The following is a 27,732-nucleotide window of genomic DNA, read 5'->3' as shown; positions in this document are numbered from 1 at the left end:
TTTGGGGGCACATCTACATTGTAGCATATACCAGTAGATAATTCTTTTTTATTGCTGAGTAATATTCCATATCGTATACAACTTTTGTTTATCTATTCACCAAGTGATAGACATTTAGGTTGTTTCCACTTTGGGGCTACGATGAGCAATGCTGCTATGAATACTCACGTTTAAGTCTTTGAACAGATTTTTTTTCTTGATTTCTCTTGAATAGATTCTTAGGAGTGAGATTGTGAATAAATTTCTAAGCCTTTTTTTTTCAGCCCGAAACATAGACTATAGTATGCAACTAACAAGTTTGTGTGGCTAGTGTAAGGAAGGCATAATAGCCTTTTCTCAACTCCCAGGTACTTGTTTAATTTGGGGAAAAGCAGCTCAGCTATAGTCTGACATAAATTTCTGTGCAAGTGCCGAGAGTGTTAGCTGAAAAAAGTACCAAGTAGATACTAGTCATTGCATATACACACTAGATTATGGTTTAGTAATATTAGTATATCACTTTTATTTAAAATCTATTATAAATTTTTAACCAATATTATTTTGCTAACCCAGTTGTGCAACTTTAAATTTTGGGGAGATTTTTGGTCTATTTTAAGGTACTTTATTTGTAAAAGTTGGATTTTTTTTTTAGTTTACTAAATCATGTTTTGCTTACAAATTCAGCAAAAAGTGTAGTTATCTCAGCCTCAGTATGCTAAACATTTACAAATCCATTACCTCATTATTCTAAATTTGATTATAGATGTGTCTGAAGAAAAATATACACTAACCTGAGAGTAAGAAATCTTAGTATCTTCTCTAATCAGAATATATAAGATACCTGTTATATGGAATAGAGAAAGTGCTATATTCCACAAGTTTTTGCATAAGTATACATTTTTAAAGGAGAGTCAGATCGATTAATTTAGATGTGTTTCCTGTTTATGATCTTTGTGTAGGTAATTTTTACTCTTGGGTCCAAAATGTGACCTAGATGGTCATTGTTGTTATTGTTTTTTAAACTAAAATTTCAAATTTTGTATGATGGGAAATTCCCAGTTTAGGCACATGCTAGAATTATTTAAGTATTTGTTTTCATAACATATGTTTTCTATTTTAGTTTCATAGTAACTGTTTTACATTTCAAAATATGAGAATATTTTATATTTACATAACATTTTTTCTGTTGGTAATTTAAACATTTTTAGATTTATTGGCTTTCCAATGTTTATATTAGGCTAAATATATTTGATAAATTGAGATTGTAGAATCAAATTTACTAATGATTACATAACCATTATTTTATGTTTATCAGGTACATTTTAAGAAAATCAAAGTAAACATATATTAAATCATATGTTGAATGTGGTATTGGTTAATCAGTGTTTTAATTTCCAAGATATTAGCCTTTATGACTCCATATCATTTTTTGCATTAGTAATATTTTCATCAAACATATTTACTTTTGTATTTTCTTATAATGATAATGTGCATATTCTTAATCTGGTTTTAACAGGTTATTCAGAGCAGTTTGTACAAGCTGAATTACAGAATATTTTATCAGTGTTATGTGTTAAATATAGAAAAAGCAAAACACAGTGATGTTTTAAATTTTATGAGTTGTCAACACATCTTTTTCTTAAATAATTATAAATATAGTCTCGGTATATTTTAAGAAATATCTTTATTTTTCAGTGTTTCAGGAAAGCAGTGATTTATCTTTAACAGCATATATTCTTAAAAAGTGAACTATAATAGAAGCTATCTTCCCTTAAAATGGCCAGTCGTATGAGCCATAATGTTCATTGATAGTAAAATCAATAGAGCATTGATTCTAAGCTTAATCCTTGGAGACTGTTGTTTAGAGTGGCAAACATAGCTTAGTAAATATCTGGTTCTATTTAATGTGTTCAGTGCATGAGGTTTTACTGTCTTGAATTTGGCTGTACACTAAACACAACTTGTATGTGGGGTAGAAAAATGTAGCTATTAATACATACATAGCATTTTAACAATGATAGTGATTAAAATATGTGGGATAAGATTCATAGCTATGAGTTATGTTTTCTTCCAATACAGTTTAGATCTAACACAAATTTAATACTTATTAATGCTCTTAGGGAATTGTCACCATTTCCTTAGATGTTCTTTGTTAATAACCACTTTACATGAAGTTAATTCCTGGGACAGATAAGCTGAAAATAGTGATTTTTATATTCACTTCTATTTCTATGAACAAATCTAGAGTAGAATATAGATTTAGGATAAATTCAGGATTTAACATTCATTGGCCTTCATTCAAATGTAATCCTGAAACCTTTTTGTCAATCCATTTCTAATTTAAACGGAGTCAATTTATACAAAGATAAATTTAAACAAACTTTTGAGGGCAGGAATGATAGTTTTTGATGAAATCTTATTATTTTATCTTGATATTATAGTGTTCAAGAATTGCTCTGTGTATTTAAAAGGAGAACATTTAACATCAATTTTGTCGTCCGGCTACTACACAACCATATTTTAATTTGTACACTATTGTACACTGCACATTGCCTTTTAAGAGTTTAGTACTAATTAATGTCTTCTGCTTTGAACACTGGTTATTCTGATCTGCCATTATTATTAATAATCTAAGTTGATCTAAATGTTAGGTTTTCCAGATTTGCTAATAAAATATATTTCAAATTTGTAACCAATATTTTTCTACTAAAAAAAGAAGTTGCCTATAATAAATCCTGTGCTTATTTTTTTTAAGCATATCTCCAAGGTATCAATTTAATAACTATCAAAGTAGCTACTGCAGTTGTTGCATTTAAATTGATTTACATGTCAAGACTGGCAGTTTAGCAGCTGCGCTATTATTCCTAGATCGGTCAATTTACTTGAGAAAAACCTACTACTGAGTTCTACTGACCTGCCTGACAATATAGGCCCTATTTCTATTCCTGTAATTAGGCCTGCGAGTAACTCAGAATATTTTTAATTAAAATATTTTGGTCAATGTGTTGCACCAAATTAGGCCTTTCAGTGAAGATTTAATTCGAGAAATAGTGTGATTAGAATATTTAATGAGTTGTGTTCAATTAAGATTAACAGGTTGTGTGTTTTGAACATACAGTGTTTGTGTGTGACCATTTTGAGTTTTACAATCATAAATGTTACTCCTGATTTTTAACCTTAAAAATATTTATCTTCGTAGTGGTCTTACAGGTAAACTTCAATTCAGTTGAAATTTTATTCTAAAGAAAGCTGATTTAAAATGTATTACTAGAAAAGCTTCCAGCAAAGCCAAAAATGAGGAAATTGCCACTTAAATGTTTACAAATAAACAGTTTTATTGAGAAATCTGACATAAACACTGGTTGTTTCCCATCTCTTTTTAATTTGGAAACTTTATTCTTTAAAGGAATTTGAGCAATACAAAATTAAAAGGTACTCATAGGCTTCTAATCATGAAGAAGCTTTGATAAAATAGTATATATAAATATTTCAACCTTAAACTATAGTACAGGGTTGGAAATAATAGCACAGACTAGAAAATTCATCCTGAATTTGGTTCAATTAATATATAATTCATGGTAACAAAGAGCCTCTTATCTTGATTTTTCTTCTGTTAAGATCTTTCCTTTTGTTGCTGACTTCTGTGGTAGGGTCTTTACTGCAGACTATGATAGAGAAGTAGACTATATGTCTCGTTAGTTTAGATGTCATTCCAGAAGTCACGTCATTGGGGTGCTGTAAAACACAGGTCTGGTATCCACAGTATATTATTGTGTATCTTTTTGAGGGTTGTCTGTGACTGTACTATACGCAGTGTTTTGAATTTATAGGCCATTGTAATGCTAATAATCTACATAAGTTTTATATATTTTGGAGAAAATTCTTTTCTCTTTCCTATTCTTAAGTATAGGCATGAATTAATTTTTTTGCTTTTATTTTCAACTCCCCATGAAAAACTGTTGTATTTGCTACTGTAGGTATGATGATATTCTGATCAATGGACTTCCAGATTGGCGACAGCCTGTATTCTACTACAGGCGGGTGAGAAAAATGAGCAATGCTGAGCTGGCATTACTTTTGTTCATTATTCTCACGGTGGGTCATTATGCTGTGGTTTGGTCAATCTACCTGGAAAAACAACTGGTAAGTATTGGTAATAAATCAAATGATCTAGCCTCCTTAATTTTACATGGAATTTCAGACATTTTATTTTTCAACTGATAGAAATTTCAAGTTTTCTATATATACTTATTATCCTAAAAGTTTTATACTCAGTATTTACTGTTCAATGTGTTTCTAAGTAAAGAAGAACCCATGACACAAGAAAAAAATCTTCTTTTTAAAAAATGTGGCGTTTGAGTTTGTCATAAAATTTTGTGAAGGCCCGAATATCGAGCTGAAAGTTAAAAGGTACAGCCATGTTTTCTTTGTCACCTTCCAAACAAATATTTTTATGTAAAAAGCATTTTTAGAAATTTTTGTGTTATAGCCTTTTATATAAAGAATGTTTACTTTAAAGGTTTTAAATATATGACTTAAAGTGAGTATAATTTTATAATTTCAGAGATCAGTTGGTGAAAAAATTACACTTTTCTTATTTTAACATACCATTACATAGTTTATTCAGCTCTGAACTTTTATTTGCTAAAGATAATCAAACATATTTATCAGTATTCATAAATTAGCATCTGTTTACTCATTCTTTTTGAAGTGACATTATTAAAGTTGGATGAATGAGAAAAAGTAAGTTGAATGCTTTCTCCTCTTAGAAAACTTTGATTGCTATGGAGATACACATGACTGACAGTGCTGAACTTCATGTGTGTTTAAGAACTGGATGCCATGGCAACAGTTATTGTTAAAGATTGATGATTTTACTTAATCATGTTGGACCCTACATACATTTGCATAAATGTTCTTCTATAATGTTTACCCTTCACAGAAGACTCTTGATAACATTTGAAGAGTACATGTTAATGATAACCTGTAACCATAATTCTTTCCACATTAAGGATGAACTGCTTAGTAGAAAAAAAAGAGAAAAGAAAAAAAAGACAGGCAGCAAGAGTGTGGATGTATCAAAACTTGGTGCTTCAGAAAAAAATGAAAGGTGGGAGCATATAAAAATATTTTATAATTTGAAACTTTTAAACTGTCTTTGATATGATTCAACTTAATATATATATATATATATTCATTTCAGATATGTAATACTTACATCTGTAGTAGGTTTTTTGAAAGATTAGTACTGTGCCATAGTTTATGAGACAAGTCCTAATCGTAGGCAAAAGTTCCACAGGATTTTTTCTCTTGGAAAGTGTAAATATATGTTTAAATAATCAAACTCCCAAATTCTTATCATTGTGAAATTTTTATACTGAACTTTAGAAATAAAGTATTCCTAGAAAAAAAAAATCTATCACTTTAGTGTTTAGCTCAGAAGTGACAATATGTAGAAAGGCCGTGATATGCAGTACACTCAAAAAGATACCATTTCTAATATCGATTCATAAAAAGAAATAAAAGGTTTAAATAGTTCACACAGCAGGGCAGGAACTGGATCAATGTGAGATGGAGATCAGAGACTATTCTGCCTGTCTTCTGTTCTGATGACATCAGTGAGTAATGCTTCAGTGAACTGCAAATGACATTAATTTTTATGTATTGGTTTGTTTATACTACAGTCTTCATATCTGGTTGTCAGCACTTGGGAACACTCTGATGATGCTTAGTCTTTTATGGCTGAAGTAATCATAAGGTTTAAGAATTCATTTTGCAGAACTGATGAAAAGTCCAGGTTAGAAAGAGGGCTTTTGTTTCTTCAGCTTTATAACTTGTCTAGGAGTCTCCTTCCCCCAAATCTTGCCTAAATTCTCTTAGTTGCTATATGTACTAATGCACTTATGTGTAAGTACTAATGTACTTCATGATAGGCTATATCAAATGTAGTGATAACGGTCATAAGTATTACATTGAAAAATTTCCTCGTACTTTTGTTGAAACAGGTATTCATTTCATAATTCATGAAAGAATTCATGATCTTTATAAAAATATTTGTCTCCCAACATTCTTTCTATATTTTGCTTCTTTGTTTTTGTTTTTGTGTTTTTCCTTTAGATTACTGACAAAACCACAGTGGCATGATTTGCTTCCATGCAAGCTGGGAATTTGGTTTTGCCTTACACTAAAAGCATTGCCTCATCTAATCCAGGTAAAGCATACCTCTCTCATATAATATTAGATGCTTTCATTTTAATTATTCATGAAATAATTTGTACCCATGTCTGCTATCTGAGTGCTGATATACAGTGGGTGCTTTATAATGGTGATTGAATTGATAGAAGTGTAAATCTATTTAGAATAGTTCTAAAATTATTTAGGTATCTTTTCCTGTAACTGTCAATTACATTGCTTTTAGAACACCTTAGAATTCCAAAACATCAGAAAAAAGAAAAAAATACTATCATTAAGACAGATACAAGAGCAATAAAAATTTAATTCACTGTCAACATTTAAGGCATATCCAGGAAATAAGAACAGGACTCAAAATAGCCAGTCACCTATTATTTTAATGCATTTAAGAAGACAGTATTTAAAAAAAAAAAAAAAAACACTTTACATGAACATTTGTATAATTATGCAAAAATATACGTTGCTTTCCATTTTATTTGTGACTTGAAGAGGAGATATTTTATCTTATATTGGTACTCAGTTTCTGTTGCTAGTCGGTCTTGATCAAACAATAGAATGTGGATCTGTATCATACCATTATGGTAATTCTCTTATTTTTTCAATATTCAGCATACCAATGTAGATTTTATTAAATTATTGCTTTGCTAATTTTAATTATTACATCTGGTTAGAAAATTCCCAACACATAAACATAACATTTAAAAGTATATGTAATAATAATAGTTTGGGTGTACAAATTTTGAGGTTAAGTTTTAATTTTGGGGAGGAAGTACTTCATTTCAGAAAATGTTTAGGGAAAAAAAAAAAAAAGAGAGAGAGCCAGATAATTTCTACCCGGTCCTACCCACTTCTTTTCACATATCAGAACTGTTCTTCCTAATCATTTAAGGAAATGAATCATTCCAACTTCTGCATTTTATTCTCTTTCTTCCTTTTACAATAAAAATTTTATATTAGAGGGGAAAATGAAATTAAAATTGCTAGTGTGTTTCTTTCTAAACTTTGCGAAATTATTTACCTATCTTCCATCAAAATAGTTCATCTTAATAGTTATTGCTTACAGAATTATATATTTTGTTTATAGCTAATAGAGAAAATTACAGTATTTGGATAATTTAAAAGCTTTTGTTTATAAGTTGCTTAGCATATTATCTTACTTATTTGAATAAAAACCCAAAATCCTTATATGCTATGTATGTGTCTTAATAAGAGAGAGGTAAAGTATATTTACCATACCAATATGTGTATGAGAGGATGTGACCAAAAAATATTTTAGGACATATATTTTAATGTTTTTTTAAGTGTGGATTTTGGTTTGGGGGGTTTTTTGCTTTAGAATCTGCAATAATCAAACCAGAGTGTAGATGAATTTATAGTCATGAGGCAGAGTAAATAGAATATCACACAAAATGTTAGTTGAAACATTTCTTTGTAATTTTAAACTAAGCCATTTGAAACATTTACTTGGTAAAATTAACATTTTCTGGTTAGTATGCAGAGTGATTCATAAAAACAGAGCCAATATATTAAGAGGGCTTTGATTTATAAGGTATTATTTTAATTATCTCCCCATGGTATCTAGAGCTAACAGATGGTGTTGCCTCACCATACTTTTTTTTTATAGTCACAGAAATTAGTAATTTTACAAAAAAATTATAATCTCTTTAGAAACTCTGCTTTCTTAAACTGTAGGATCAGTTTGCATTTTAAAGTTTTTACTTACTTGGGGATACCTGTTGCTTTCAGTTTTGAGATGCTAGGCATTAGGTTTTTAAAATCTTTGTAAATCTCACTTTTAAATTTTGTTCTAATTTTTTCTTTCTGATAAATTCATTCCAAGAATAAAAATAAGACAATTCTCCTTTTTTAAAGCAAATACATGGTATTTTAATTCTGCTTTGGGGACATAAGATACTTTTTTTTTTCACATTCACTAACAAAATAATGTAATACAGTAGAATGATACAAACTGTGAAAGTGAAAGTATTGCAGATTGATAAACAGCTTGAGCAAAGCAGTACTGAGTAGTTGCTGTTAGGATTAGATGTTTTCTGCTTTTTTTTTCTTCGATCTACTGTAAACTTTGCATTAATTTATCACCCGTAAAATTGTATAATGTGAGTACATATGCCTTACCCACTATACTAAAGCTTTGATGTGATGAGGTCTTAAATAAGATACTTACGAAATTGAGAAGCCCTCCTTACCCAAAGCAGTCTGGGTTGGTTAATTGGTGCAGTAGTCAAAAAAGAGCCCTACTAGAGCTCTAAGTATATATTAAAAAAAAAAAGATACAGAGGACGTCAAGTGTTTTAAGCATGTACTTTACATTTATTCACCACTCCTGTGATATAGTGCCATTGTTTTGTTTTTCCTTGTGTATACTGCATCTATAATCTTGGTTTCTTTAGGGGCAAACTTCCACTTGATTTCTTAAAGAAGAGTTAAACTAGACTCTTGCAAAGCAATATAATTATATAATCCTTATAGATTTTTATTATTTCCCGGTTTTCATAATTGACAGACTTATATCTAGTTAACAGCATTTTCAGCAACTCTTTTATTGAGCTTCCCAAAGCATCTACTTGGTATTCATAGAAACAACTCTCTTTTTCTACTTACTTTTCACCTTTTTTATAAAATACTTAAATTGAATCATATAATTACAATAACAAGTATTAATCGACACATCCAGCTCCTATAATCATGCAATAAGTTAGTTAAGCAGATATCAGTTAAGAGAATTTTACTTCTGTCTGTGAATCCCTTGACTTCCGTGAAATTCATTAAAACTGGTCTGCAAGGATTCTGTTTAGAGCTATTGGATAAGAAGGAGGGTCCAAAGGGAGACTCAGAGACTTCTAGCAAATGGCCTTTACACTAGCCAGATCCATACTTAAATTTCTCCTTATCATATCAACAGCTGTTCATCTCGAACTTCTTTCCTCCTATTCTTCCTCTAAATACCCATTCCTTTATTGTACTTCATATACATGAATGGTTATCCAGTGGGAGTTGGAAAACTGGCAGTTCTGGTTCAGTTATGCTCCTAAGTTCACTGTTTATTACTGGGCAGCTAAGATCCCTAAGAAAACTTCTTATAACCTGATTAATTTATCTAAATTATTTTCTATCCCTCCCACAAAAAATTACACATTACAATATTTACATCAGTATTTGATATGTAAAGCTTCTTTTAAGTTATATATTTAGATAAATAGGTTAGACAATTCAGTAAAAATTTATTAAACATGTCAGAACAAGGCACTCTTAAGGAGCCATGGAGATGAATATGCCTTCTGGGACCTTATGTCATGTAGAGATTATAATACATGAATTAAAATAATTGTAATACAGTATGGTATATAAGCTTCACATATGTAATATAAATAAAAGACTTCTGTAGATGATCAGACAATAAGATTGTCTCTATATACCGTGACCAAAGAAAACTACAAAGAAGAGTCACTTGAATTGAGTCTTGAATGATGACTAGACCATTGACAGTGGAGTGCCCACTTTGTGTACAGGGTAGTATGCAAAAATAATTTCATAGATACAGTAATTCCCATACAGTCATTCTGGGTTGAGGTTGAAAGAGACCTAAGAAAAACATTATACAACTGCTTTTTATTAAAAAAAGAAGATATCACATAGCCCATTACTGTCTTCTAAGCCAATATTCCAACTCTCCAAACTCTGTATATAACCATTCAGGAATTTATACTCTAATAGATAAATCTGATATGGGGAATCTATAAAGGCCATTTAGACAGAATAAAGTTTATTGATTAGACAGCAAAGTATTTCCATCCCACACATCTGTCAAAGACACATACATAATATTACTAGTGGAAAAGTTATAGTGCATAGTGGGCCGAAAAGACCCAAAGTTGTTCTGTGATGAGACTGGATAGAGATAAAAGTATATCTTTGACAGCTTCCTTTGCTTTTCAAGAAGGTCCTTATTACCTCCAGCTCTGGGTTGTTGTTTTTTTTTTTCCCCCTTTCCTTGTTCTGAAAAAGATAATGGGAAAATTGTAAGAATTGATAGGTGAGAGTAAGATCAGAAAACTAACAACTATTATACTTGATACATATAAAGTATTTGATAATGTTAAATAGATATCAAACATTTCCCAGATTAGAAAATATCCAAGTAGAGGTGTATTTTGTAAAATGTATATTTCACATCATTCATGTACTCACATATGCAGACAAGTAGAAAGATGAGAAACCAAAGAAATGTAGAGTGTTTGTAAATTGATGAGTAGAAGGAAGGTTTGCCTGTGTATAGAGCGATGAGAGAAGATTAAATGCATGACTATATGCAGAGAAGTTAGGAAAACTTGAGAAAATATGTTTAGTGCAGAAAGCAAGTGGAATGATCAGAAGACATGGAATGTGAACTAGAATATAACAAGGAACTTGGACTATATCAAGAGAGGTGTCATATACTTTGAGCCTAAAATTTAATTTTTTACTAAAAGATTTTATTTACTTATTTGACAGACAGAGTTCACAAGTAGGCAGATAGGCAGACAGAGGGAGAAGGAGAAGCAGGCTGCCCGCTGAGTGGAGAGCCTGATGCGGGGCTCGATCCCAAGACCCTGGGACTATGACCTGAGCCGAAGGCAGAGGCTTTAACCCACTGAGCCACCCAGGTGCCCCTAGAATTTAATTTTAACATTAAAAGTATAGCCCTAGCGATACTTAAATCTTACTAGTCTGTTTCTGTTCTCATGGTAGTTTCAAAGGGAATATACATTCTCTTGAAATTTGACTAAACAAGTCTTCTCTGTTGGCTAATTTCAGCCTATAATCCCAAGAAATTTTTCTGGCCTCCAAAATGCCCTTCTTGAATATTTTTTGATATTCATAACAATAAAAGTAGCAAACAATATTGAAATATACTATGTGCATATTTTCAGTTTAACTCTTATAACTTAGTTTATTTTTGTCACTGCCTATCTGTGTTGGAGTCTCATATATTTGGGCCCATAATAATTTAGATTGGTAATACCACCAATTTCTCATATATAAAATCAGTAAGTGCCATATATCCTAAGTGATTACCAGTCTAAATCATGGTCTGTTCATAGTTCTCTATACTTTCTGAGATGAAACAGATCTTAGGTATTCAGAATTCATGTGCTTAATAGTTTGTTTGATTCTGTGGGAATTCAACATTCAAGTTTCTCTCTACCTGCTGTGTTACTTTTCTTAGTTACATAATTTGTAAAATATAAAATTCCCTTATGTGTACATTGCCTGAAGTTGTATGTTTTTCCCATTGTTTAGTCCCAGCCCCATCTTTTCTCACTACCAAGCTGATCTTTTGTGAATACAGTCAGACTAAAAATTACTGTAGGAAATTTCCAGCATGCATAGCAACACCACTATCAGAATTTGTAGGTTGCTCAAGAGTAGTGTCTGAGAAAATAGAGGAATCTTCTCCACAGTGCTGTGGCTTTTGCTTTAAAAAATAAAATAAAAGCTGCCTAAGAGAGTAAAGGGAAAATTCTACTTTACAGAACCATCTGTAAATGGAGGCATCCTCCCTCCCAAGAAGCTTCTCCCATGGATATTACAACTGTAGACGAGCCTGGAGGTCACCCGCTGTACAGTCAGGGCCCTTCCTTTCTAGCCCCTTTGCTTCTGCTTGCTGGGGCTCTGTCAGAAACCAAATAAACAAAACATTCACAGCTAATTAGCAGTGAAAAAAAGCTTCTAAAAGTCTTTGAGGCAATTGTAGCAAGCTGAGTTGCCTGTTCTCCTAGGCAGAGTTAAACACAGTTTCTCCAAGGGACGAAAAAGTTTACTTTTAAGAACTTTCTAAAAAATTTTGCAAATATATTGTATGTAGGCAGTATGCAAACAAATGGAAAGAGATGGAAAAGTGTGTCTGAATTTTTGTAAGGCTGAAACTCTACTGCTATAGAAAGACAGAGAAAGAAAATTGGAAACATGTCCCAACAGAACACAAAGAATCAATTCCTTCTGCCCTCTGAAAGGGGGGTGTAAGATGCAAGTAGTCAGAGGTCCAAAGACAGAATATAAAGTTGAGTTTTTAGGTTTTTGCTAGATGTAGAAAAGATTTTTAAAAACACAGAATGTTAGGTAGGATGTTAGAGAGCTACAATCTCATTGATTCGGTATTTTATAGATAAAAAATACTTAAGACTCAGATTGGTGAGGCAGTTTGCTCAAAGTGACATAACTACTAAATGCTAGAAGTGAAACTTAAAGCAAACAAAAATAAATGTTGAAATATGAGATATATAAAAGCTGAGAAAGAATAAACTTTCCTACTAGTGGAATAACTAGGTAGGTAACCACTTTATACTGAATGAATAAGCTCTCTGGTCTTAAAGTCCCTATCAGGGTATTTAGACTGGTTCTGATTATTATAAAAGTTATAGAAGGATTCTTGCATTGAGTTGGAGCTGAGTAGATGACTTCTATAATCTCTTCGGTTTCTTAGCCCAAGTGGAAAAAATAGTTCATAGGCCTTATATCTTCTTGAGTACCACTGACTCAGGGAGAGAGGAAGGCATAGCTTCTGGGTTTTTCTTTCATTTATATTTTATTTTATTTATTTTATTACTTTAATTATTTTATTTAATATTTTATTTTATGAGTTTTTTTGTGAATTCAATGTTTTTATAAAAATTTTAAAAATTTTATTGAAAGTCTACAATTTAAAATTTTTTCCTGTTTTCCTTATTGTAATTTTATTACACATTATTAGTAATTCTGAGGTTACAGCGTAAGCCAGTGGGAGAACAAAATTTGATATGGAGTAAATGACCATGTGGGCAGATTTTTAGAAATGTGCCTCCGGTATTTTCTATGTTAAAGGTTTTATGTAAGCTTCAAACAAAGGAGATTTGTGCTGTCCAACAATCAAAAAAAGAAATGGAACATCCTTCATCTCTTTTGTAGTTACCTGTCCTCAGAGCTCTTCCATGTTCCTTATTCCCATAGAATAGGTGATAGGTAGCAATTCACTGCTTGTACCACTCTAGATCAACACCCTTCTTTCCTAAGTTTTCCTTCAGTTGTTTAATATTTTGAACTTTATATGGAAAAGTAAAAATAAACTGAAACACAGCAAACAGTACCAGCTCAGCATGTTATTTGATCACTTAAATGAACCATGTCAATAATGTTAAAAGAAAAGCTTTAAAAAAAAAAAAAAGGAAAGCTTTTGATACAGATATCCTCCATCTAATAACTCACTACTCTTGGAAATATTACATCTTCAAGGGTTACATAAATGGCCATCATCATTAGAAAGCCTTTCCTGATCAGTCCAATTGAAAACCTCCCATTACACATTCTATTAACTTCACAGCACTTATTATTTGTATTATAGTAAGGATAGAGTGATAGGCTTTGGCAAGGTACAGATCATCCTGAAAATCCAGTGGCTTAAAATTTTTTTCTAGTTTATGCTACTGGTGTATCGCTGGTTGATAGAAAAGAGGACATCGTGCTCTAACCAGCCATTCAGGACTCAGAATAATGACATATTTACCATATTACAACCGTACCCACCTGGAACATGTGGCCTCCTTCCTCACGATGGTTGAGGAGAGAACTGGAGGACTGCACGAGCTTTTTGATGCTTTGGTTTGAAATGATACATGACATTTCCATCTACAACCTATCCACAATTAGTCCCATGACCTCACCTAATCTCAAGAGGACAGGAAATGTGGGGAAACAGATAGAATGTTGGGGCACATGGGTGGCTCAGTGGGTTAAAGCCTCTGCCTTCAGCTCAGGTCATGATCCTCAGGGTCCTGGGATCAAGCCCTGCATTGGTCTCTCTGCTGTGCAGGGAGCCTGCCTCCCCCGCTCTCTCTGCCTGGCTTTCCACCTACTTGTGATTTCTGTCTGTCAAATAAATAAATAAAATCTTGAAAAAAAAAAAAAAACATAGAATGTTGGGTGAGCTTCATTTTCTTTTCCAGTAATTCATTCAACAAATATTGAGTGCTTATTATGTGCCAGGTGCTCCTCTAGGCCCTGGAAATACAAAAAAAAAAAAAAAAAAAAAAAAAGAAGAAGAAGTTAAAACACAAAAATCTCTGTTCTCACATAGGTTATATTCCAAATTTTTGTTTATTCAGTTATTTTTACATATGCCTTATCTGCTGCTTGCCTTATCATATAATCCCCATTTATCCTTACAATGTACAACATATATAATAGTGGTTCAGTAAATAAACATAAGTAAATATAACTGCTTTATGTCTTCTTGTGCAAGAGCCAGGCTTTACGATTACAAAGAACAGTCATAACATGCAAATTCTTGAAGTTGGCTCTAGTTCTACAATGTAGAATCAGTTCCCTGCTTCATATCTATGTAGACAAGCTTTGAGCCCTTAAAATTTTTTTGTTAAGTACTACAAGAGTTGCTTCTAAGGTAAAAACTTTTGCTCATGTTACATCCATAGTGATTATAAGAGAAGCTACTTGAGAATTGGTCTGTTTGGAATCATGTAAATCCCATAGTTTTAATATAGTATTACAGAGCTAAACCTTGGCAGTCTAGAGTCCTGGTTGATTAAAGTAAGCATTCATTCATTAATGGAGTACTTATTAAACTTCTATTATGTTTCAGGCAGTGTCCACAAAGATGGATAAGAAGTTTGTATATATAAGAAATTCTAATTTTTTTGTGTGTTTTAAACTGAGGCTTATTCTAGACTCAAAATGAGACTTTATTTTCTCTACTTGACAATTATATTGATGTGAATTAGCCATCCCTGAAGAATGGGAGGGGGGGAGTTTGAAAACAACTGCTCTTTTTTCCCCATTTTTCCCATTTATTTATTCATTTATTTATTTTTAATTTAAATTCAATTAATTAACATATAATGTATTATTTGTTTCAGGTGTACAGGTCTGTGATTGATTAGTCTTACATAATACCCAGGGCTCATTACAACGCATAATCTCCCCAGTGTCCATCACCCAGTTACCCCATCCCCCTAGCAAGAGGGAAGACCCTCTGCTCCATTTCTAAGCATTTAAGTGTTCCTCATCCTTTTTCTTTTCTAACTTGTATTTTCAGACTATAATTACAATATGCCTTCTCCAGAAAGGCTTACTTTTTTTTTTTTTTAAGATTTTTGTTTATTTATTTGACAGAGATCACAAGGAGGCAGAGAGGCAGGCAGAGAAAGAGAGAAGAGAAAGTAGGCCCCCTGCTGAGCAGAGAGCCCAATGAGGGGCTCGATTCCAGGACCCTGGGATCATGACCTGAGCTGAAGTCAGAGGCTTTAACCCGCTGAGCCACTCAGGCATCCTAGAAAGGCTTACTTCTTTAAGAAACCTGTGGTCTCGGGCGCCTGGGTGGCTCAGTGGGTTAAGCCGCTGCCTTCGGCTCAGGTCATGATCCCAGGGTCCTGGGATCGAGTCCCGCATCGGGCTCTCTGCTCAGCAGGGAGCCTGCTTCCCTCTCTCTCTCTGCCTGCCTCTCTGTCTACTTGTAATCTCTGTCTGTCAAATAAACAAATAAAATCTTTAAAAAAAAAAAAAAAAAGAAACCTGTGGTCTCAAATAGGTCTACTGCATTCAACATTCTGCTTTGTTCCCGCCCTCCTTGTGCGCAGTTTGGTGTACATACTTTAAGGTGCACTGACAAACTGGAAAGTGATCAAATGGTGAGGAAGCGTGAAACTGTTTCTTCTTCTCAGCAATATCCTAAGGTTTATTATAGGAGGGAATGGTATAACATCATAAAAGGTTCTTGGCCTAGAGCAAAATGTGAGTGAAACTAGGGAATGTGTTAAAACTCTTGGAATTAGGTAGAGTACGTTAAGGTGATTAGGTCCATAGTGATCCTCAGATAAGTATGATTTTGGATCAGATGGGTAATTTTAAAGAGGAATTTTATTGGACTTCTGTGTTGTAGCAGGAAGGACCACATTAACAGAGAAATACTCAGATTTGGTAGGACCAGCAGGAAGAGGCTGCTCTTACCTGATAAAAGATTTTTGCGTGGATGGGGTGCAGATAAAGAAAGTCATGAAAGCAAGAAGATAACAGGAGTCTGCAGGAGGAGTTTTGGTGAAGTGTGAAGCAAAAGAAACTGTTTGTGGTACAGAGTAAGGTTTTTGGTAAAAGGTTGAAGTTATAATCAAAATAGGTAACATATAGAAAGCCTGTGTGTTAGATGTTATTCTAAGTGTTTCCCGTCTATCAGCACTTTGGTCTTTACAATAGCCCTGTGATTATCCCCATTCCTGAATGAGATGATTCACCCAAAACTAAGTGTAGTAACTTGCTGAATGTTATATAGGCTTTAAGATGTCAGAGCTGAGACCTTAATTCAGGTAGTCTGGCTCCCAATTCTGTCCTCTTAATCACTGTATTTTATCTCACTATATGATATTGTGATGGTTGATTTCAACCTGCCTTCTTTCACGTCTCATGAATAACTTCTCTGTGACCTTTTTTCTTGCGTGCTGCCTCCTTTCCTACTCCCTTCAAGGGCCCAGTGCCTTCCCAACCTTTTCTTTTTCCTACTATTAAAAACTTCCTGCAAAGAAGCTAATAAGCTCATTCACTCATTCACATCAAGCAATAAATGACTGATAGGACTTAAGGAAAATAATAGTATTGCAGGGTTAAGTTTTTAGGGGTACAGGGAATGTAAAGGGGCCATAAATCCTTAACCCAACAGTTAGGAGGATAAGTATGTTGCATGCATGATTTTTCTATACCCTTCAAATGATAACATTGCTTCGTTGACCCAAGGCTTATGGAATCCTTGTGGTAGAAATGAGGTAGGAACATAAAAGTGAGAATAGGAGAATAAGAGCTAAATCTTTATTACATTGACCCGGTGATTTTAGAAATGCCTATTATTTACCTATTCACTGTCAAGTGGAAGAGTTCTGATATAACTCCAAAAGATACAGACTCTAAGAAAAGCTGTAACTCCTAGACAGTCATAGATGAAAAGAGAAAATTCCATTCTAGGGTTTAAGTATTCATGTATTTCCATTTGAATCAAGATAGAGCCAAGAATTGATTTTGTTCCTTTATTTCCTTAAAAAATAAAACTCTCTCAAATGAGTCTATGATTTATCTGCCCTAGGGATCTTAAAATCTGGGAATGTTACCCTAGAGTTATCCTTGATACCTCTTTTTTTCTTATTGCACATCAGTCATCAAGCCTTTTCATTTCTTTCTTTACAAGATTTCTCATATATTTTGATCTAGTTCAGTTCAATGAATATTGTGTACATGCTTTATGCCAGATACTGTGCTCTGGTCATACAAGTACCCCTCTCTCAAATTTCTCATTTTCTAGGAGAGAATATATAGCATGATACAAGCAATCCTAGAAGTGAGCTTAAATACAAAAGCAGTATGCAGTGGAAAATTACTCTGCCAGGGAAGGTCAGAAAAATTTGCAAAGAGGTGATACTTGGGTAGAGTTTTCAAGGATGAATAGGAATTCATCAGAATAATGGCAGGGCAGCATTTTGCCCTCGTTAGAGGGCAAAGCATAGGTGAAGACATTTTAAAAAACCACCATGTGGCCTGGCAGCTACAAGAATCTTGCTATATAATGAAGTTTGAATCAAGAGGTAGTGGAAAATGACCTATTCTGTTTTTCTCCATGTCGGGATCTTCATGTGGCTAGAGCATCAACTTGTTTATTTCCATGCTTGTGATTATTGAGGTCCTAGTCTTTTTTCATTACTCTGGTAGAGTCTTACCTGGGTGCCACTCCTTGAGACTTTAGCCCTCTATTTTGACACCTAAGTATTTGTCCTCAATCCCCAACATTCCATGATAGGAACTAATCTCTAAGTGTGGAGGAAGGAGGAATGACAACTTCACTTGTATCTATATGATCATATTGGTTTCATAATCAGATTTGCATATAATAATTTTGAAAATCTTTTAAAGTTAAGGGACTAATATAAAAGTAGTGTTAGTACTTTGTTGGTCACAGTAATATAATTTACTGTACTAAATAATTCAGTTTAACAAGTGTGTTTTTCTGCTTTTTGTCCATGTAGTGGCACAATATTGAGAAAATAAACAGTGGTGGAAAACAGGAAGCAGAATCCTCTCTTCCATAACTGAGAGAAAAGACTTTACTTATATTTATACTTCTGGGGGTGCCTGGGTGGCTCAGTCATTTAAAGCAGCTGCCTTCAGCTCAGGTCATGATCCCAGAGTCCTTGGGATTGAGCCTCATGTTGGGCTCCCTGCTAGGCAGAGAGCCTGATTCTCGTATCTCCCCCTGTATGCCACTCTGCCTATGTGTGCTCACTCTCTCTTTCACTCTCTCTCTTTCTCTCTGTCAAAAAATAAATAAATCTTTAAAAAATTTATATTTCTGCAATTACTGGCCTTAATAAATAAGCTAAGAGATAAAAATCATAAACATTTCCTTAGTTTCTTCTGTTAATCATAAAATTTAAAAACAAGCAAAGGAAGATGCTTGTTAAATGAATATACTGCTTTAAAATGAAATCTTGTGGTAAATAATGACAAAAGAAACTGATTTTGATATTAATTTGTTTGTAACTTCTTTCCTAAGGATGCTGGGGAGTTTTATGCTAAATATAAAGAAACAAGATTGAAGAAAAAGGAAGATGCGTTGACTAGAGCTGAACTTGAAACACTTCAAAGTGAGTTTTAAACATTGTCTTGGTTGTGTTAACAATATCATATGAATCTGATTTTTTAAATTTGGATTTTTCCCTTAAAATAGCAGTAACTAAATGTTGTGTGCTTTCTTTACCATCCTCTGAATAGAGTTACTTCTTTATTGTATGTGGAAAATACTATATTAGTAATTACTGAACCATGGGTGGTTCAGTATCAGAGGAGAGATAAAACCAGCTTAGGGTCATAGAGTTTCTCAGATCTAGGAGGCATCCAAAATCCAGAAAGTCCTAAAATACTCCAGTGCTTTCACTGTCGTTGATATTCAGCACCAAGTCTGCCCAGCTCATCCCTTAGTTTGCTGTAAAACAGTAGTAAATGGGAAACCTGAAAATATTAAGGATTTTTGCTTTCAAAGTCTTTGTTTCATGAATATATTGTTAAAACAAGAAAACCCGTGACTAAATTATCAATATGTTGAAAAGAAGTTTTCTCTTGAACATGAAAGTCATTTTTTGCTGATTTTAGGAAAAGTTGAATATACAGTTAAAGAAGGCATTTCCCCAGCCCTGGTCTTCTGGTCTGATTTTGCCATACCTACATTTTCCCCACATCTATACACCCTTCCCTTTACTTTGCTCTATTTTTATTCAGAGCATTTAACACTACTTGACATTAATTTATTTGTTAATTTACCATCTGGTTCTCCCAATAGAATGTAAGTTCTGGAAGGGTAGGGACTGTTTCGTTCACTGCTCTGTCTATCCAAATACGTTAAACAGACCCTGCCATATAATAGGAGGTCCACAGTAAATACTTGTTGACGGAATTTGTGGAAGTGAAATCTCTATTCTTTTAAAAATTCCAGTGTGAGTATTTGGGGTTCAGACTTCCTTTCCCTCTACCTACCTGTGTTCAGAAAGAAGAGCATGGTATTGGGGTGCCTGGATGGCTCAGTTGGTGAAGCATCTGCCTTCAGCTCAGGTCATGATCTCAGAATCCTAGGATTGAGCACCATAGAGCCAAGTTTCCCGTGGAATCTCCCTCTCCCTCTCCATCTGCCCCTCCCCTCCCCCTGCTTCTTCTCTCTCTCTCAAATAAATAAAATCTTTAAAATAAAAAAAAATTTTTTTCTAAAGAACTGTACAGTGTCATGATACCAATCTGGGCACAGGAAACAACACAACAATAATTAATAACTGGTCACCCCACACCTATAAATGTACACACTTGCACAGCACACATAGTGTTACAAAACAGCCCGAGTGCTTTTGAGGAGGGTGTACAGTAAAAGCTGTTTCTGCAGCCCAAACTAAACTACTAATAGCCTACCCTTGACCAGGAGTCTTACCTTGAACTCAATTGATTTAACACGTATTTTGTATGTTTTATATATTATATGCTGTATTCTTACAATAACGTAAGCTAGAGAAGAGAAAATGTTGTTAAGAAAATCATAAGGTGGGGCACCTGGGTGGCTCAGTGGGTTAAGCCGCTGCCTTCGGCTCAGGGTCCTGGGATCGAGCCCCGCATCGGGCTCTCTGCTCAGCAGGGAGCCTGCTTCCCTCTCTCTGCCTGCCTCTCTGTCTACTGTGATCTCTCTCTGTCAAATAAATAAATAAAATCTTAAAAAAAAAAAGAAAATCATAAGGTACAGAAAATACTTTTATAGCGCTGTACAGTATATACTGAAAACAGTCTGCATATAAGTGGGCCCACACAGTCCAAACCTGCATTATTTAGCATTCAACTGTATTTAGCCGAAGCAAACTGGAAGAAAGCAGCTGTGGCATTAGAATAGTAAGCGTCCAGTTGACACTTAATATATAGAAAAATGGTGATAACTATTTCTGCCTTTACCCTGGCACCAGACAATGGTATGAGGAGAGAGAAGAAAATTCATGTTCTCTCCAAATCCGAAGAGTACATTGACACTACCTAAAAGTGTGCCTTTGAGTATTTTAATTTCCTATGTGTCAAAAAAACATGCTGGGCTTGATGATCCAGTATTAGTTTTCTATTGCTGCTCTCACAAATGGCCACAAATTAAATGGCTTAAACAGAAATTTATTATCTCACAGTTGTGTAAGTCAGAAGTCCAGCATGGGTCTCACTGGGCTAAAATGAAGGTTCACCAAGTAGGGCTGTGTTCTTCTTCCAGCTTTTAGAGCCCCCCCCCCCCGTATTCCTTGGATCATAGCCTTCTTCCTCTATCTTCAAAGGCACATGTGTGATGTCTGACTTTTCTTCCGTAGTCACATCTTTCTCTCACAATAACTGGGAAGAGTTCTCTGTTTTTAAGGACCCATGTGATTAGATTGGCAAATTTGGATAATTCAGGATAATCTCCCATCTCAGGATGCTCAACCTTAATCACATCTGCAAAGTTTCTTTTGACATATAAGGTAAAATATTGCCAGATTCCAGAAATAGAATGTGGACATCTTTAAGGACCCATTTTTCTCCCTGTTATAATCCCTCGGGTTTCTGGGCAGCTTTAGAACAGGGCAGTTTCTTTTTCATCTTTATGTCTGCAGCATTGACTATGGTGTCCTGGCAGATAATAAATGGCTATATTAGATGAATATATGAATTAATGTAATCCATAAATATTAATGAGCGTCTATCCTGTATACAACACTCCTTCAAGGAGCACATAATTTAATTCAAAAAGTTTCAACAGTTATAAATACTAAATAATAATCAGGGGTGCCTGGGTGGCTCAGTCAGTTCAGCATCCACCTCTTGGTTTCAGCTCAGGTCATGATCTCAGGGTTCTGGGTTAGAGCTCCAAGCTGGACTCCGCACTCAGTGGGGAGTCTGTTTCCCCTCTCCCTCTGCTCCTCCCCCTGCTTGCTCTCTCTCTCTCAAATAAATAAATAAATAATAATAATAATATTCAAGTCAACTACATTATTTTTTAAAGCAGATTTCTGTTAAGAGGGGAGAGTTTAGGATAATAGAGGATTCCATATGAAGGTTGAGGGGGAGGGATGGAAAAATGATTGTATTATTGTTATATTAAATCTAAAATTGAAACAGAAGCTTATGTTCTAGCAATTGTTGAGATAGTTTTAACTATGTTGAATAAATCAATAAGTGAAACTCTTAAGTATACTATTTATGTAATTGTTTTTAAGTACAATTGTTACATTAAATTCTTAAAAGCTTTTTAAGACAAGTCAGAAAGGGGGAAATCACATTTATAAGAAAAGAGAAAAATATCAAGCTAATCCAGAATTTACCTGTAGAGTCAAGGTGAATATATATTTTATGGCTTTCGTAGACATAGTTTACCATTTTGTGTAGCTTTTGTAACAAACCACTTAATTGTTATAATTTTGGCATATGTATTAGAATTCTGTAATAATGGGTTAAGTATGTATACTGCAACTTAGAAAATAAGGGTTAGACATAAAATATTTATCACAATGTAAGACATTTATCACATGTAAAAATTCCTTTTAAAGTTTGTGGCCATTTTCACAAAATCACTCGAAGATTTTTGTTTGAAGCATTTGATAGAAATTTTCAAACAGATTAGTAATTCTCACTTTGTTGTTATTGCCTAATAAAAAAGATGATGATGCAAAGAAAAACATTTTCAAATATGTAAATAACTGAAAACTGTTTACCAGTAAAAATACATAGTAATCTTTTAAAAGTTTTGAAAAGTCATCACTAATTTATCAGTTATTAAAATTCAAAATGGAAAAAGTAAATACCAGAAAGCATATTAAAAATAATACTCATACCAGCCATGAGTAATAAGACTTCTAATGCTCATGTTTTTTATATAAGTAGTGTATATTAGGGAAAGGTGATGGTATCAACATTAAAAACGTTAAAGAGCAGTCACATTATTAATAATGTCAGAAACTGTCATGTATTTTTTAATGTAGTCTCTAAGGGTTTACATGCAAAGAATCTTTTAATTAATTTTGTTAACTTCATTACAGTGTTCTGTATTGTATACTTTAGAATTAATATATAAAGACCCCAAATCCCCCAGTGTGCATTTCATTTGCCCCTATCCTTCTTAATTTTAAAGACCATCATTGGAATACTGAGTTCATAATAACATTTCCATCTGCTTAATTGAGTAAATGCATCTCATGCAGATTAGTGGTAGCTATTTTATGCTGCCTGTTTTTCATGACCTAATTGTTAATCTGCCCTCAAGTCTATGTACTCCACCGCTGAGATGGTGCAGTATCCTCAGAGGGCTGTGCCAGAGTATACACTGAGTAAGGTGTAGTGGTCTTCTTAAAATGGCAAATGTTGTACAGCCATCACATTGCAATGTCTTGTAAAGCTGAAACTTTGTACGCATTGAACAGTGACTCCCCCTTCTCGCCTCCCTCCCAGCCCCAGGCAACCACCACTCTGCTTTCTGTCTCTATGATTCTGACTACTTTAAGTGTCTCATGTAAGGATGATCATACAATATTTGTCTTTTGTGACTAGCTCATTTCACTTAGCATAATGTCCTCAAGGTTCATCCACGTTATGGCATGTGTCAGAATTTCCGTCTCTTTTAAGACTAAATATTATACCATTGTATGTGTATACCATATTTTGCTTATCCATTTGAATACCTTTCAAGGGATACTTGGGTTGCTTTTACTTTTTAGCTATTGTGAATAATTCTGCTATGAACATGGGTATACACAGGACGGTTTGAGTCCCTGGTTTCAGTTCTTTTGGTATATACACAGAGGTGGAATTACTGGATCTTACTGTAATTCTGTTTTTAATATTTTTTAAGTAGGCTCCATGACCAGTGTGGAGCCCAACATGGGGCTCAAGCTCACAACCCTGAGATAAACATGCGCTGAGTTCAAGAGTCAGATGCTTAACTGACTGAGCAACCCAGGTACCCCAATTCTATTTTTAATTTTTTGAGAAAGCAACATACTGTTTTCCATAACAGCTGTATCATTTTACGTTCCCACCAACAGTGCAAAATGGTTCCAGTTTCCTCACATCTTTGCCAACACTAATTTTCCGTGTTTTTTTTTTTAATTGTAGCCATGCTAATGGGTGTTCCTTTGGAGAAGTGTCTATTCAGCTCCTGTACTCAGTTTTTAATTGGATTATTTTTTGTTAAGTTTTAGGAATTCTCTATATATTCTGTATATTAGCCCTTATCAAATATATGATTTACAAATATTTTCTCCCATTTTGTGGGTTGCCTTTTTTCTCAGTTGACATTGTCTTTTGATGCACAGAATTTTTAAATTTTCTTTTAGTCTAATTTGTCGGTTTTCTCTTCTGTTGTCTGTGCCTTTGTTGTCATATCAAAGAAATCATTGCCAAATCCAGTGTCATTTAGCTTTTGCCCCTTTTTTTTTTTTTCAAAGAATTTTATAGTTTAAGGTCTTACATTTAGATCTTTAATCCATTTGGACTTTATTTCATAGTGGGTAAGGGTCCAACTTCATTATTTTGTATGTGGTTATCTAGTTTATCCAGCATCGTTTGTTGAATTATTATTTTATTTAAATTTTTACTTTGAAATAATTATAGATTCATAGTTGCAAAAATAGCATAGAGAGGATCCTATGTGTCTTCCTGAAAACCAAGAACTTGACATTAATACAAAATGTATATATAATTCTCTACCTTATCACAAGTGTGTATTTACGTTACCACTATCCCATTCTGTCACTACCCCTTTATGATCGTACCCATATCCTCCCGTTCTCCCATTATCCCTAATATCTGGCAACTACTAATTTATTTTTCATCTATCTAATTTTGTCATTTTGCCTATACGATTTAAAGAATATGATTTTGAGAATCATACACTATTCAACCTTTGAGATCGGCTTTTTTTCACTCAGTTGTTCCATGTATCAATAGTTCGTTCCTATTTATTCTGTGTAAGGCTTTACCATAATTTGTTTGACCATTCACCAATTATAGTTGGTTGTTTACAGTTTTTGACTGTTACAAATAAAGCTGCTGAATGGTCAGGTGTAAGTTTTTTTGTGAACTTAGTCTTTATTTATGTGGGATATATGCCCAGAAGGCAATTGCTGGGCCATAGGACAGGTTTATGTTTAGAGTTTTAAGAAACTGCCAGATTATTTTCCAGAGTGCCTATATAACTTTTTACATTTCTACTAGTAAGGTCTGAGAGATCTAGTCTCTGTACCTTTTATCAGCACTTGGGATTCTCAGTGTTTTTTATTTTCTAATACATTCTAATACATTTGTGAGAGAGCTCATCATGATCTTAATTTGCATTTCTTTAATGGCCAGTGATGTTGAAACACTCGTGTGCTGACTTGCCATCTGTGTGTACTCTACAGTTTATGCCTTTGGCCTATTTTTGAATTGGATTTTTTTTTTAACTGTTGAGTTTGAGAGTCCTTTATATAATCTAGATATGATTTCTTTTTCAGATATGTGGTTTACAAATATTTTCTTCCAATCCGTAGCTTTTCATCTTCTTAATAGTCATTTACAGAACAAAAACTTTTATGATGAAGTCCAATTTATTGTTGCTATTTTTTAGATGATGCTTTTTATGTTATTTAAAAAAACTCTTCCCAAACCCTATTCTAAATATTTTCACCCTTATTTTCTTCTAAAAATTTTATATTTTACATTTAAATCTATGATCCATTTTGATCTAACTTTCTATAAGGTGTGAGGTTTAGGTTCAAGTTTAGTTTTTTGCTTATGGATGTATAGCCAGTTTTGCCAACTGTTTTTTTAAACCATTCTTCAAAAAGTGAATTGCTTTTGCACCTTTTGTCAAAAAATCACTTGCCCTTGCTTGCACGGGGTTCTTTCTAAGTTCTCCATTCTGTACCATTCATCTACATTTCTCCTCCTCTGCCAATATGACAGTCTTGATTATTGTGGCTCTACAGTAAGTCTTAAAGTCAGGTAGAGTGATTCTTTCCACTTTCCTATCCTTTTTCAACATGTTTTAGCTCTTCTAGTTCCTTTGCTTTATATATAAATTTGAGAATAATCTTATGCATATCTACCAAAAATCTTGTTGAAATTTTGATAAGAATTATGTTAAACTTGTATATCAGTTTGGAGAGAATTAATATTTTCTAATGGAGTCCTTTAATCTATGAACACTGTCTGCTCTTCATCTGTTTATATTTTCTTTGATCTCTCTCTTTGGTGTTTTGTGGTTTTTAGCATACAGATCCTGTACATATCTTGTTAGATTTATATCTAAGTATTTCTCTTTTTATTTTGAGTGATTATACATGGTATTGGGTTTTTAATTTCAATTTCCATATGTTCACTGCAAATAAAGAAATGCAGTTGGTTTTTATATGTAGGTATGTATCTTGCAGTCTTGCTAGATTAACTTGTTAAATACAAGAGTTTTTATGAGATTCCTTGAATTTTCTATGTGGATAATCAGGTCATATGACAATAGGGATAGTTTTTTTCTCTTCCTTTTCAATCTATATGCATTTTATTACCTTTTCATTTCTTATTTTGCTAGCTATATCTTCCAGAACTATGTTACTGAGAGTGGTGAGAGAGGACATGCTTCCTTTGTTTCCAACCTTGGGTAGAAAGCATTTAGCACTTTACCATGAAGTATGTAAACTGTAGGGGTTTTGTGTTAGATGCTCTATATGAAACTGAGGAAATCTCACTCTGTTCCTAGTTTTCTAAGCTTTTATCATGACTAGGTGTTGAATTTTGTTAATTTTTTGTGTCAGTTAATACCATGTGATATTTCTTTGCTTATTAATTTGGTGGATTATATTGATTGGATTTTGAGTATTGAACTAGATTTGCATCCCTGCAGTAAGTACCGTTTAGCCATAGTAATTCTTTTTCTATATTGCTAAATTCTATTTGCTGATATTCTGCTAAAGATTTTTGTACCTATATGAGAGATATTGGTCTCTAGTTTTTCCTTTTTGTACTGTCTTTGTATGATTTTGGTATTAGAGTAGTATTAACATAATGTAAGGGATTAGGAAGCATTCTCCCTTCTATTTTCTGAAAGAGACTATGTTGAATTGGTGTTAATTCTGTAAACATTTGATAGAATTCTCTGGTGGGACCATTTAAGACTGGACATTTCTATTTTAGGAGTTTTAAAATTATGAATTAAACTCCTTTGTTTTTACAGGGTTTACTCAAATATTTCTTTTATGTATCTGTTTTATGGGTGAGTTGGGGTAGTTTGTATTTTTCAAGATGGAATTGGTCAATTCCATCTAAATTGTCAAATTTATGTGTGTATAGTTTCTAATCCTAATTTATCCCTTTGATGTCTGCATGTCTTGTAGTGATTTCTCCTGTTTCAGTGAGAATACTGGTAACTTCTCTCTTTTTTTTTCCTTCTCAGTTTTGCCAGATGTTTGTCAATTTTATTGATCTTTTCAAACAGCTTATTCTTTGTTTCATTGATTTTTTTAATCTATTGCTTTTGTTTTCTATTTCATTTATTTCTGCTCTTATTTTTATTACTCCTTCTGCTTTCTTGTGCTTGTTTTTTTCTTTTTAAGATTTTTTATTTATTTATTTGACACAGAGAGAGAGAGATCACAAGTAGGCAGGCAGGGGGGTCCCTGATCCCTGGGATCAGGACCTGAGCTGAAGGCAGAGGCTTAACCCACTGAGCCACTCAGGCACCCCTCTTGTGCTTGTTTTGATTTTGCTTGATTTTGATGTGGAGGCCTTGATTAAGGTCTTGAGGCTTTTCATCTTTCCTAAAGTAAGCTTTTAGTGCTTTAAATTCCTCTCAGCACTGTTTTGGGTGTGTCCCACATATTTTGATACAGTAGTTATTCATTTGATTCAGTTTAGTATTTTTTTCCCTTGAGACATCTTCTTTGATAACCTGGATTACTTAAGTATTTAAATATTAAGCTGTTTATTTTCTGAGTATTTGGGGATTTTCCTGTTACCTTTCTGTTA

At 33.5% G+C, this 27,732-nt stretch overlaps 1 protein-coding gene across 1 annotated transcript in view; it reads left to right on the top strand.

The window, feature by feature from the left end:
• DNAJC1 (DnaJ heat shock protein family (Hsp40) member C1) overlaps positions 1–27,732 on the top strand; it is a 226,204-nt gene that overhangs the window by 73,068 nt on the left and 125,404 nt on the right. Inside the window, exons 4-7 of the mRNA XM_082742134.1 lie at positions 3,957–4,122; positions 4,992–5,089; positions 6,097–6,190; positions 18,749–18,839. Coding sequence (XP_082598260.1) covers positions 3,957–4,122; positions 4,992–5,089; positions 6,097–6,190; positions 18,749–18,839 — 449 coding nt within the window. The remainder of the gene's footprint in view (positions 1–3,956; positions 4,123–4,991; positions 5,090–6,096; positions 6,191–18,748; positions 18,840–27,732) is intronic.

This window comes from Mustela nivalis, assembly GCF_964662115.1.
Source record: "Mustela nivalis genome assembly, chromosome: 7".
Classification (NCBI taxonomy): Eukaryota; Metazoa; Chordata; class Mammalia; order Carnivora; family Mustelidae; genus Mustela; species Mustela nivalis.
The sequence above is the reverse complement of the archived record's forward strand: the minus strand, read 5'-3'. Positions and strand labels throughout refer to the sequence as shown.